Here is a 14,576-nt window from a genome sequence, read left to right on the forward strand (position 1 = left end):
TTAATGTTTTATTAGGTCTAGGTTCACGATGGAAATGCTCCACATACAAGTTAAAGGGGGGTTTGTACAGTGGGTTTTAATCATGCATTCACTTTCATTAAACAGATTTTTTTTTTTTTAGTTTTCTTAACTTCAACATCATAGTATAAGACTGACCTATAAATTGCTTAAGGTTGCTTTAAGGTGACAAATGAAGAATAGGTGTTTTAAGAGATGGATGGCCAAAATTCTTTCCCTGAAACACTAATACTTCTTTTCATTGCTATTTCCATGCTTATGCAAACAGAGAGCGATATTTATAGTTAGCATCTGGATACTATCACTATGCAAAGCCAACCAACAGATTATTTCAGTATTCCTAGGGTCTGCAAATGTCATTATTAATCACAAATGCTACTCTTTCAGGTTCACAGCCTCATTACGTAGCCCATAAAATTCAGACCAAAGATTTTCAAATACATGGTTTCTGTCAAATTGGAAGTAATGTACAGTCTCTCCTCTTCTGAATGCTCATAAAGAACATCTGTGCAGTCTCTCTAAATGAAAGCGTAATCTTGCCTTTCCCAAAGGCTGGTCACTTAACACAACTCCTCATTCAACACTGGACAGAAACACCAATAAATCGCCAGAAAAACTGCACATTTGGAATATAAACTCAAAGATACGTGGATAAGTGAGCCAGAGGGAACAACCACCACCCCCCAAAAAAAAGCTGTTTAGTGTATCTACTTCAATATGTTTAAAACAACCTATAAACTGAGCCTGGTAGTTAACTGCTGTTGTGCAGACACAAGATACACAAACCAGGGAGGAACTTGCTCATCCTTGGAAAGGACTGCAGACCTGGACACACTTCATGCCTTCCATGTGATTCAGAAGGAGCTGCTAACTTACCCTGTAGTATTTAACTGAATCAGTATACAGGCATTTCAAAGGAAATGAAAGGAAGGAAAAGAAAAAAAAGTAAATAAAAGTACCGAGAATAACACACCACCTAAGAATGTGCAGGATGAATTAAAGCACTAAACTAACTTAATCAAAGAAAAAAGCTAAATACCTTGGCTATCAACAGTATCAAAACTCAGTAACTACTAATACAGTTGTTTTTAAAGTATTAAAACTTAATATATAAAAGAAGTAATTTGACTGACAACTTCTCACTGACAGGTTTCAGCCACCTCTGAGAAATCACCTTTACATTCTAGGACATTACACGCACCTATTACGCTCCCTTTCATTACCAAACTTTGTTTCAACCGATTCAGAAATCCAAACCATTACAGACCAAGGGTTTCAGCTGCACCTGGAAATAGTCTCTTGTGATTTCACCCTTACATATGTACATACATTATAGGTTTATGCACGTAGTGAGAAGATGAAGGTTTTTCTTAAGGTGGGGTTGTCAATAGTTTGTGATACTATCCGAGAAAAAAAGTAGAAAGAGGAAAGCCAACCCCCCACAGAGATTTAAAAATGCAAAAAACTTCACCTACGTAGATCTTTTGCACTAAACAAGACCACACACAGAAAGTATTCATACGTTGAAGAGCTGGCAAGCCTGTGGAACTAGTTTGCAATTTCTAGTATTTTCACAAGTTGGGTCAGGATGGATTACTACTGCAAAAAGAGTATTTGCTTGGCTTTTCTGAACTGAATAATACTGAAAAGATTGTTCTATTACATTTCTGCCATGAAAAAGAGCAAAGTCTCTTTCACTGGAAATTTTCTAGCCTAAAGAACTGAACACAGAACACAAACAATGCTGTCACGTGAACAAAGACAGATGCAGCTAAGTAGTTAAGTGAAGGAACATAAAAAAAATTCCTGAAAAGTCTCACAGTATTCGTACTCATTGAGCATTTTTGTGTAAGCAATCTCATATACCTTGCCTCCCTTCAATCATGGCACAAAACCGTGTAGTATTTTCATAAAACTCTTCCTGAAAAAAAACAAGGAGAGCCAAGGAACTGAAACAAGGGGGGAGAGGGGAGAGATAAGAACAGCAGGAATATGACAAGCCACATTTTTTCAGGGATGGTGAAAGGGATTAAGGGATGGTGGAATGGTTCCGAGTTTGGTATGGGGTTTTAAATTTATTTAATATTATTTTTACACCAACACCATTATCTCCCCAGTAAAACACTAGACAAAAACCACCAAAAAGTTAATACATCAATGTTCTGTTGTATTGCCAACTTAAAACGCATACAATATTCAGATTTCAGCATACCAATTCGAGAGATACCTCAAGAAATATCATCATCTGCAAAGATAAAAAAAAGCATTTTTTCAAAGGAATCAGAAGTTCAATAAAATATAAAACCGTCTTCAGTATTTTGGATCAGTTGTTTTTAACAAATTGTCCCTTTAAATCAATTCAAGTACAGTGATGGCAGTCAGCGCTGAAAACTTATCTCTGCTGTATGAAGTCATGTACTCAGCCACGTTTCTTCAGTGCTCTTATGTCTGATAAGCACTTTCACATTTACAAAGAATAGGCAAATGGGATAACACCAGGAGAATCAAGACAACTGATACCCCCTATTTTGATCTTGCTCCAGCCTAATACCACACAGAGATGATACAGATAATAAAGTGATAAAATATCAAATCAGGGCATTCTTCTAATTAATATCTATGAGGCAAGTCTCCACCAAGTCTTATAATTTTAATTTTTCACTGTAGAGAAGATGACAAAAGCAGCCTAAAATTTCAGAGCTCAATTTTTTTTATTACTTAAATCATTTAAAAAGCAACAGGTATCCTAAATCACATAACAGGATTCACAAATAAACACAACCTGTATTTGGCAATTGAAAAAAAAATAGATTAAATAAAAACCACAGTAGTTTAAGAAATCAGCTATCCAGTCAAAATCTTCATTCTGAACTGGGTCGAATTCATTTGAACTACAGCCACAATTGTTTTCCATAACATTTTTCTGTTCTGGTTAATATTCATCAGTCATTTTTACTGTTACAGAACAAGTGTTTACACACAAAAGAAAGCATACAAACAACGCCATCTCAGAATAAATTGTGTAACCAGTAATAATTAGAATGAACATACCATAATTTAATTGCAACAGAATTTGGTTTTAAAGTATACAACAGCATCTCGTAAGTCAGTAGAATTAAGTTTGTGACATGTTAGTTGAGAAATGGCTTCTTTTGCCACTTAATTAATAAATATAATCACATGTTTTTAGTAAATGACAGCAGAAGTAAATGACTTTCTGGCTAACTGAAGGGTCCAATCTTTCATGCACTGCCTAACAAAAATAACCTCATATTAGCCATGGTACTGAGCAAAAAAATTAATCTTTTCACAGTACCAATCCTCAAGAAATTAAGTCTCTCAAATCTTTTACTGAGGCATATACTTGGTGCATTACCATAAGTATCAGCAAATTCCATACACATATGATCTCCTTGAAAAGAACAAGTGCCTGACAAGCCCATCCACAGCACCTTCTGGCTTAAAACAAGTTTTTACATGTTAAAGTTAATTCACGCTTATGGAAAATACTGGGTTTTTTTTCTGAACCATTAGACTAGAGAATCTCTTTTAGACCTTATCCACACTCAAAGTTTTTTGTTTGTGTGTTTGGTCACCTACCATTGAGTAATTTGGAAGGGGGAGGGGAGGTGAGGGGAGTGGAAATCCACACAAACCTACTGGCAAATATAGCCACGCCAGCAAAAAATCCTAATGCAGCCCCAAGTCTTAAACGTACAGGTTCAAGTATGGCTTATTCTGCTTGAGAAAGTGATTAAAAATTATCAGTACAAAGGTGCCCCACTACTGCAAAGTCCTTTGCGATTTTCAGGAGGCACCTCTCCCTTTTGGCAGTGGCCAGCACTTCTCCCTCCTCTATAAGGAGACTCAGGTGTTTTTAACCAAAGACAAGTATATCATTTATATGTCATGTTATTATTTTATAGCAAGTTTTGCTGCTATATGCTTATCCTATGTTCCTACCCCAGGATACAGTTACATTTTACAGATGTTTCAACAAATACATTGACTCAAATTCCTGACCATCCACACAGAGCTTCAGGGACATGTTGTCCCTGTTGAGGCTAAATTCAGCAACTTCCATACTACAACCACTTTATCTATCAACAGGAGAAATTATCTTGATCAACAACTTCACAGAACCTTTCATCTGCAGTCCTTCAAAAAAAACAAACCACAGCCCTGTGTCATTATTTCATTGTCTTCATACTAGGTAACTGATAAAATCCCACTGAATAGTTTAGTCTGTTTAAAATAAAACAGTGCAAAGACTGTCAAGGCAAAGATTTGGCCATGAGAGTAATCACAAAATAGTTCTGATTAGATCAACAAATAAATGGTCCCTAACTAAAATCCAAGTAGAGATTTGTTAATAAAAACTCCACCTTTTATGAAAATTAAATTTCAGTAACAAGAAGCAAGCCTAAAAACATTTATTTGTTTCAAATTCCCTGATCGATACTTAGCTTTTAACTTTCAACAGACAAATGCAGCTTAGAGAAATATATCAGCTATTAAGTCAACTCAAAGGAGCTCCTTAAATGTGTAAACGTTCTCCGTAATGAAAAATTGTGGAAATAAGCTTAACATTATAATAGTTATTGAGCAGCTCAATATTCCTAAGGAAGAAGTAGATTTACAATAGTTCCACATGCCACCAACACCAGCTCTACAAGACTGCGTGTACATGTGCATAAAAAAATAAAAATCTATAAACTATTCTTCTGTGATATTCATTGTTTGGGGGGCTGGGGTGGCATGTGGCTTTTTTGCTTGTTTGTTTAAACACAGCACTGAGTTGACACAAATACTAATAACTCCTTGTTCAGGGAAATATTTTAGTATGTTTCTGCTAGCATCTAATATTTATAAAACTTCTGGAATATGCAAACATTACTTTCAAATATATGGCTTCCTGGTAAGAGTAGACTGCAAGTGACTAAACTACAGGGCAAGCATGCACTATAGGTGACTTGAAACTCAGTCTTTTGCATAGTTTTAAACTACATAGTTTAAAGTCACCTGTAGTCAAGACTTACCAGGAAACGGCATGAAGAAATGGCCTTTCTGACCTACAAAATTAGGTGTAGCAGGTTCTTATGCTCAGGCAGATGCTACAAAATTCTCACTGATGCCATTTGCACTCTGCAGCTGGCTTACCCTGGCCCTCCTCTTCTACTCATACACATTTCACGGGCAATCCTATTTGAACACCCCATCAGGTGGGGAAGGACAGATCACACAGGGGAAAACATGAAACCACAGAACCAGGCTTTAAACCAGGTTCCTGCTGCACCCCAAACTGGGTATCACAACACCCTCTAATTCTAGCCTGGTATCTAGGTGACATCTCCTCCAAGCCCTCTACAGCTTGTCATCACACCTGCACTCTACTAAGTGCCACTTCTTGCTTATAAATATATATAATAAATACCTTACCTATGTATTATAATGAAAGAACATATTTAAGGCCAGCTTACTCAAAGATGCATGTCCAGGAAAGAGACACTAGCACTATGTCATTAGCTTGAGGGCAGCCAGGCAGAACACAGCCTCACCCACCTTCACTCAGTCTAACCCCTCCAGCTTCAGAGGGAGTGTCAGGCCCCTCTTCCCACCCCTCTCCGTGCCCTCCTGCCTCCTCTTTGCAACTGCTAGGGTGAAGGAAGCACCATTGCGGCAAGCAGAGTGTGAAGCCAACGAGACTCAAAACAGCGCAGGTTCATTTTACATGAGTTTTGCTGCTATTACAGCTAATTGTCAAACTCGGCCATCCCACCATCAGCCTTTATCCTCCCATATACCAAATTTCTGTGGCCACACAACTGAAAGTCAACTAAACTCACCGATCAAAAAGAAACTAGTCCCAAGCCTTACCTTTCCTCCAAGAAGATTCACATAAAGCTACTCCAGCTCACCCACAGGCCACGTAGTGGCCAGACCTAGCATGTGCAAAGACCTGAAAACCATTGAAGTGATGGAAATGCCCCTCTCTGTGGCAGCAGAAATTTAAATTGGCTTAATGGCACAAGCAGAGTGTAACTGAAGCTCCAAATCTGAGTCCACACTTCTGGGAGCAGCACCACAAAGGCATCATTCTACAACAATAATAAACAACGACAGATGGGATCACATAAGCATATGAAAATATGAGGCGTGTCCTGACTGACTCAGTTATCAGGACTAAAGTAATAGTTTTGGAAGCTTCCTATTACACATTCAACAGGATTTGTGTTGCAAGAGGAAAGGTAGGGATTTCACCAAAACAGATGCTGATGTAAAACAAAACTGAAGCTCAATGACGTGTCAAACTCCTGAGAGGTAAGATGACCTAAAGTTCTTCCAGCTAAAGAGGTCATATGAAGACATCATAAAGATTCCAGAGCAAGAAGCAGCTATATAGCACTGTTGCAGATCCCTGCATGTTAATGTAGATATTGCCAACCTTTACATATGAGAGGATAAACTCTTCTTAATTCACTTATGTCGACATTTCAGAAAGAGGAGACAAACCACACTGGTAAGCATTAAACAGGATGTCTCTTCCAAATATCCCACGTGAGTTCAGAGATCCTTCAAGAGCCTTCATTAACAGTTCTCTCCCCACTAAAAGGGCTGGTTAAAGACTCTTCCCCTGATACGGACACAGCCACCCCACAGATCATCATTTAACTGCAAGCAAGATCTCAGCTCTTCAGTAATGAAATAGGTAATTCTATAAAAGTGACTGCTCAGAACCAGGAGGGAAAAATGGTCAAAACCAAAGCAAATGTCAGGAATGATCATACTATAGATAGGGAACAGAACAGAAATCATTCTTAAGCACTATATTAATCCAGAAGGCAGCTGTCTTGGACAGCCCGAACAATGTAGTAGAACTGGAAAAGAATGAGAAGGCTGATAAAGGATGAAAAAAAGATACGGAACTGTGAGTCTACAGCAAGTGGCCGCAACTGGACTTTTCCAAGTGGAAAAAAAATAGTTGAGAAAGGGTGGAAAAATCCTGTGTGGCATGAAGAAAGTAAATTGGGGGCAACTACTAACCACCTCTTAATACAAGAGCCAGAAGACATTAAGTACAACAAAGAATTTTAAAAAAACCAAAGGACCATAGCTTTTTTCACACAACATATGTATTCCTTGTCACAAAGCAAGGTGAATGCTAAAAGCAATATAGGCTGAAGATGTCATTAGGCACAATTCACTTATGACATTAAATACCAACACACTGTGTCTGCGGACAGACAGGACTCAGAAGAAGTCAGTCACCTTGCCAAAAATCAATCACTCTTCCCTGAGAGCCATCAGAGCCTGTGTACAGGGATAGGCAGACTTCTGATTCGATCCTGTGCAGTTTTCCTACCTCCTTTCTCCTCCTCTTTTTAATTTATTTCTATTTTTAATTAACTTATGCAGATCTTAAATAAGGACAAGATATGTACCTGGTATGCAGTACACCACTTACATCACTACCAAATGGCTCAAACTGTACCATGATTTCTGGAGTCAGTGTGTTCTGGCCACTTTCAAATCCATATGAGCAAGTAAAGTTCCACTTTGAAAATTCATATACATTTTATAACTGTAATATTGCATCTGAAAATACAGATAGGCAAGTGATCTCTGAACCAACAGTGTCATGGAAAGAACTGAATGTATAAATGAAAGGAAAACATTTGGAACAAGGGGGTAAAAGCAAGAAAACATCTTCACCTTTAATTCTACTCATCTTCCATATAATATGTTAATACATTTTAACAGCTTGGTGGAAAAAAAAAAGCTAGTGAGAAGACTCTTACATGTTCAGGCCTACCTGTACAAGTATCTTTTGTATATCAGATGCAAATTGTAGCACATTCAAGGATAAAATATGACTGAAGCAACTTTTGGTGTTCTGACAGCAAAGGGCTAATTTGAGTTTAATTACTTAAAAGCCTTTAATTTCTTCTACTACATGATTACAAACAAAAAAAAATAGATATGCTTATTACAATTTTCATGTATTTCTCTAAGCATATTTAATAACAAAATCCTTACAAAAAAAATCTTCTACTTTATAGTGTCTAATTTCTGAGTTACATTCTCTCCCAAAGACAGACTGTAACTATTATCAGGGAGGGGAAAAAAAGATTAACCCAGAAATATTTACTTGTCTGTTCATTTGTGACACCGTAACTACTTGGCATAAGAAAATCTGAGGAAGAACTACTCTAATAAAGGACTTGAACTTGTAAAATATACAGTCCTCCTTTTTAGGAGGTCTGAAAGACCACACTTAAATAACTTCAGGTAAGCAGATGCGTTTCCACAATATTTATCCTTATATCTTCCATTTAGTAATAGAAAACCCACATTTGCACTGGCACCATCGGAGGCAGTGTGCAACACGTATTTCCACCAGCTAGTTGACAAGCAAGCAGCATTCTGCAAAAAAAAGTTTGAAATGGTCCCCCCTTTTTTTTTTTTCAAAATTTGAAAACATGCAAATTGCTAAAAATAATATTAAAAAATACACAAGTTGAAAGTGATGGAGTTGTGAAAACAAGCTGAACTTGTTCTTTATCGAACTGTAGCTGAGTTACAGATGAAAGGCGGTGCTATATAAAGAATAACTAGACTTCAACAGAGAACACGCTGCCAAAACATTTTGGCCTAGATTCTGACAGGCACGCACCCAAGTTGAAGGGTCATGGAAAGCAGTGGTGTAAAGAAACATTCTACAGAGACCAGAAAACTGTGGATTATGGCTGGATTGGGGCAGGGGAGGGGAGGGGAGGGCACAGGGAGAAGCTGCTTGGGTTTTTTTACATTTGAACTCCCTGGGAAAAGACAAAATATACAGTGTTTCAACTATATGCAAAGGGGGCAGAGATGATACATAACCATAATTTTTAAGACAGCAACAAATTACAAGATGCGTCTTCTTTCTTTTCCTAACTTGCTGCTGCTCCTCTTCTTGCCTTCTCATTTGCTCTCATGGAATATGTTATGAGGAAGAACAGATAACAACCATCACACACGTGCTCCCAAAGAAGGTCAGCTTTCAAGAAATTCATACTCTCATACTCTATGATTTGATTAGAATCTTAATAAACATATCAAAATTTTTACGAAGAATTCTAGATCTGTCAGAGGCTCACAGTCAGGAGTAGTACAAAGCATCATAAAAAGGAAATAAAAATCAAATTACAATGAGAGAGAGATTTGTGAAAGGTCCAGACTGAGTTAATAGCTTCGTTAATGGCAAAGAAAAATTAACAGTTTCAAACTCTTACAATTCAGATAATAAGAATACTAACACAAAGGAAGCTGAAAATGCGTTAGATTCTGTTTAACATGCAAAAGTACAGGCCATTATATTAAGGTGACGAGGGTGGAAAGCAGTCAAAGGAAGATGCGTGAAAACAGCACTCCTGTCAAACAGATGACCATGAAGAAAACAGATGATCCTGTGCGCACCAAATACAAACACATCTCATTGTAGGTTACAGAGAGGATCTCACTGAAACAGACATACAAACACTAACCTTTGTGCCCTGCACCCACTAACACCAGGATGAATACGTCTCATCAATAGATGCACAAACACATACACACCCCTACAGGGACTTGTTCAGCATAAAGGAACAAAATGAAAGTTGTAGTAGTTATTAAATTCAGAGTCTTCAAACCAAGATTTATTGTAACTAAGTGTTCAGCAGGGCATAGGTCTACATGTGGCTATTGAATGTATTTAGAAAGAGTCCGAGCACCATACCTGAAACCGAGTACACTGAAAGCACCAGCTACTAACAAATCTGCTTCGCCAAACCTTCAAAAAAGTCTGAGTAAGTCTGCAATTAATAAGCCTCTGAGCGGTGCAATGCATCAGTATTTCTGATACTTGGCAATAGAAACTAAAACTCTAGCTGCTGACAGGCTATACACACACACACACAGAGACACAAAATAATCTCATGTTTCCTAGATACAATTGTTCGACTCCTTTGAGAAGCTTCACCTACTCTGGTCAGAAGGATCTTGAACATTCTTCTCTGCTTACCTAACACATACCCCACAGTACCAACTTGGCTTCCTGTACTTGCACTCCCAAAAAGGGCTGCGTGCCACATTTTCAGCATAAAATACCACGGAGCGTAGAAGTTATCAGAACTTCCTACTCTTCTTACACCCGTGAACAAGCTCATAAAAAAATCTTTATGTAAGAATTACCTTTGGCATTAACATCAGCCTGATGAGTTACAGTAAAGCAAAAAAAATCACTGCTCTGATTTCAGCAGGGTTTTGAATGCAAATATGTTACACTAGGGCATATTTTATTTTAACTCTTCTTACGACATATTAGCTGCATATATGGTATGCTTCCTTTCCCCTGGTAAAAGGCTTGTAGGTGCTTATGCAATCTTCTAATTCTGATATGCAAACATTAAATTTTACACACCAAAGGCAGCCACATCGGAAGGATGTAATCTGTTCAGCCCAGCACAATTTCTTATACTGCTTCAGCACATTTTTTTAATTGATAACACATCTCAAATGTCTCAATTAAACATTAATTTATAGGAGGACGAGGGGGGAAAAAAAAAAAAAGAAAAGCCTCCTAACTGCACATTAGTCCTTATGAAAAACCATGCGTCCAAATCTCATGACTGTAGTAGTTTTACTAACAGCAGTTTTCAAATCAGTATCCTACGCTAGAAGCTTCAAACACTTGTCCGACCGATACTCACGGTGCAATTTCAAGTAATATTAAAAAAAAAGAAAAAAAAAGAAAGTAAAAAAAGAAAGCCAGCCTGAAGTGTACTTCAGGTGGTCCTCCGCGTTCTACTTCACGCCGCCAACAATACGGACGCGTTCGCTTTTCACCCCAGCAGGCGAGGAGGCTCCACGAACTCTGCGGGCGGTGCTGCCCCCCCAGCCCCCCCGGGCTCTGCCCCCCGGCTCCCACCGCGGCCCTTCGGCCAAACCCCGCGGCGTGGGGGGCAGAAAGGGCGACAAATTCGCGTCTTTCAAACACAACACACGCCGGCCCCATATGCTGCCTTCCCTCCCTTTTCTGCCCACCGCTTTTTTTTTTTTTTCTCTCTTTTGTTTTCTTTTTTTTTTTTTTTTCTTTTTCTACCGGGGGAGGACAGCCCCGGCCGTGCCTCCTTACCCCCCGCCGCGGGGTTTTGCAGAAGAAAAACCCGTGCGAGCCGCGGGGCGCCCAGCGGGGAAACGCCGGGAAAAGTTTGAGCGGGGGAAGGGGCGGCGGCGGCGGCCGCTCCGACACCACTTGGGAGGCTGCCTGGGGGCGAGGAGGAGGAGGAGGGGAGGAAGGAGAGTTTGTGCGGCGCGGGTCGGACGCCACAGCCCCCTCCCGCCGCCCCTGGGGACCCCGCACCCCCCTGCCCCGCCCGGGGCGCCAACTCACCTGCGGAGAGCTGGGCTCGGGCTGCCCCGAGCAGGGCGGGCGAGCCGCCGGCCAGCAGGGCGAGCGCGGCCAGCAGCGGCAGCGAGGCGGCGGCCCCCCTGCCCATGCCGACCGGCGGAGAACTTTCCCAAAGAGGCCGCGGGGCCGCCCCGTCCCGCGGCGCCGGGCGGAGCTCGCCTGGCCTGGCCGAGGGGCGCCCGCAGCCCCGGGGCCGCCCGCTGGGGCAGCCGTCAGCGGCGCGGCGAGCGCGGCGGCACCGGCTCCCTCCGTACTCCGCGAGTTACTTTGCTGCCGGGCGAGCGGGGAGGGAGGGAGGAGCCGAGAGAGCGCGGCCAGCCCCCCGCTCCCCGGCACTCGGGAACGTGGGACTCCGGCCCGAACCGGAGCGGCGCCCGGCAGCGCCTCCTGCTGCAGGCGCGGGGCCCGGCACCGCCTCGCCTCGCCTCGCCTCTCTCCTCCCCGGTTCGGCTTTCCCGGCACGGCTCGGCTCGGCTGGGCTCCCCGCGGCTCGGCGAGACCCCCGAGACCCCGCGGGGCGGCCGATCCCGTTTGCCGGGGGGGAAAAAGTCCGGTCCGCTGGCCGCTCCGGCTTTTAGAAACGCGTTAATCGATCGGGTGGCGAGCCGGGGGCGTTATCGCCGCGCGTCTTGGAGCCGGGGTCCGTGATTTTGATGCGCTCCCCTCTCTTTGCCGGCACTCGTCTCCTAAGGCCAGCCAAGTCTCGTTGATGGGAATTGAAATGGTAATAAAGGGTATTGCCGCTAACGCTGCCGTTTCCACGTGTAATAAATCCCTGACCTCTCAGACAGGTCTGTGAGCGGCTGTACAACCCTGACACCCGCGGGCTGAGAAGCAGGATCTCCTCGCCAGATCCAGATTCCAGGTATGCCAGATGATAAAGGCCTCGTTCTCCGTCTCCGAAAGCACCGGAGCTTCGTATGCTTCCAGAGCTCAGGACCCTAAAAAGCATTTGGAGTAACGGATAAAGGCATCGGTGCTGAAATTTTTGTTTAAAGAAGCAAAATTTCCTCTGAATTTTTTAACCTTTTTTTTTATTAGCTTTTCTTTTTTTTTTTTGTATGGCAGCTTGTAATTAGAGATGACGTATAATGATTGCAACAGAACCTGAAACCACTGGAAACTCTCAGGTTTTATTGCAAAGTGGAAATTCGATCCAGGTTCATCGAAGGTTTGCTGTGATTCAAAATCCTTTCCAGCCAATGTGTGGCAATTGATAGGTTTGCATCTAAACCCCTCATGGATTCATAGCCCCCCAAAAAAGTGAAACGCAGCAGTTTGTTTTGTTATACAAACCAATGTGTACTTCACATCAAAAAAATAAAACCTCAACACTTCAAAAGCACTACACCTGGAAACCCCTGTACTTTATTTGGGTGGAGTGGCTGAAAACCAACTCGCAGGCTTACTGTGGGCTATAAAATGATGTGCTTCAGCGAACACTGGCTCTTTGTTTTCACTTCGAGGAGGATGGGAGCTGGGTGAGGCAGGTCTCTCGGCACCCGGTGTCTCAGGCCATGTACTGGTTCCAAGTAAACATGGGAGATTCTTCTGCGCAAGGTGAAGGAAAGCAGCTTTCCAGCCCAGCTCCTGATACACTAGGCTACCATTTCTTATTATGTGGAAATTTGTAATGTAAAAGGCTTACCAATTCATCTGGCTACGAGGGTGTGAAAGCACACGCATATCTGATGCTCTCCTTTATACTGGGAGCTATAGAGACAGTGCTGTAAAAGTAAGTTCAAGAAAAAAAACTTGTGAATGGTTTGTGAGGGCAGGGGAGATGAGGACTAATGCCTGCTTCCCGTTAACCTCCACAGCAGTTTTGTGGGTATCTGGTGACCAAGGCTGCAGGTCGCAGTGTTCAGACTGTGAGAGAGGTTGTTAGGTGACAGTGGATGAGCAGCTGCTCCATTTTGCTCCTATGAGGTGCTGGGTCCCATTGACATATGGTCACCTGTGCTTTACCTACGTAGTTTCCATATCATCCAGTAGGAATCTCTTGGGATTTCATCCTTTCTCATTATTCACATTCCTATTAAAAAGCAAATAACAGCAATTGTTTGCTAATATTTCCTTGATTGGAGAGTCTGAGCTTGAGAGGTATGGGCAAGATGCACACGTGACCCTGCTTTTCCTCTGTTGAGCTATTATATGTGGTTCACTCTGTGTCCTTCCACTGTACTTGGCATCCTGACAAATACTTAAACTTACGCATCAGGCTTGAGGTAAGTTTTATGTTGTATGACATGAATGGATTTATTTTTGTTCCTGCTTATACATTTTGAGAGGTCTAAATGTTTTACAGTCTTTTGCATTTTCAATTAAGAGCAGAGCATATTTATATTACCTCTTGAACATCTTTTTAACCTGTCTGAGCTAACAATTTGTATGCTAAATGTAAGCTAAATATAACAGCAGAAAGATAGAGAGACCCCACAGTAATGTCTTACCCTCCAGCCCCAGGGGCATTTGGGACATAAGGAAGGTACAGTCTTTATCCTGATAATTACAACCTCTAAATAAATCTATCAAATTCAAGAAAGTTTGTTTCTGAAACTCTTCTAGACACCTCTACCCTGTTTACATTCCCTGTTAAACTTTCCCATTATACCTTTAGGTGTTGCTAATCTCATCATAACGTAATTTTTAACAGACTATCATTTAATTTTGTTCATAATGACTGACAGATGTCTAGAATAATGTATCATCTCATGGTAAATTATTTTAAATTGGCAATATTCCAATGCTATATGATAGAATTTCATAGCTAACATGGTATTTTCTGATGGTATTTGAGTAGTACGAAAAACATAGATACATTATAGCAAAATACGTATTCCTAACCAGCAAAAATATTTTCCTCTTCCCTCTTTTTTTCAGGAACTTCAACCATTCTCCTTGAGTGCAAGGCATTTTCAGAGATTTAAATGAAAGTTTTCTAGTCAAAAGATCAGATAGTCAAGCATTCTCATTATTCTTCTGCTCCCATCCAACTTTCCACCCCTCTGCTCTTTTGCTTCCTTTGTGAAAATCTGCTTGCTCGTTTTATGAGCCTTAGCAAGACCTAAGGCCTTGAAGATCTGGGTTTTCAAGGTTGGAGATCCTAGAGAAAATTGAGAATTGT

The 14,576-nt window shown here is 41.2% G+C and overlaps 1 protein-coding gene across 10 annotated transcripts in view; it reads right to left on the reverse strand.

Annotated features, from left to right (window-relative positions):
• Positions 1-11,611, reverse strand: part of PTPRK (protein tyrosine phosphatase receptor type K) — a 392,967-nt gene extending 381,356 nt beyond the window's left edge. For all 10 annotated transcript variants that reach the window (XM_069851848.1, XM_069851839.1, XM_069851847.1 and 7 more), the window contains exon 1: positions 11,432-11,611. In XM_069851848.1, the coding sequence (XP_069707949.1) occupies positions 11,432-11,537 (106 nt within the window). In that variant the 5' untranslated portion in view covers positions 11,538-11,611. The remainder of the gene's footprint in view (positions 1-11,431) is intronic.
• Positions 11,612-14,576: the final 2,965 nt, after the last annotated feature.

This window comes from Phaenicophaeus curvirostris, chromosome 2, assembly GCF_032191515.1.
Source record: "Phaenicophaeus curvirostris isolate KB17595 chromosome 2, BPBGC_Pcur_1.0, whole genome shotgun sequence".
Classification (NCBI taxonomy): domain Eukaryota; kingdom Metazoa; phylum Chordata; class Aves; order Cuculiformes; family Cuculidae; genus Phaenicophaeus; species Phaenicophaeus curvirostris.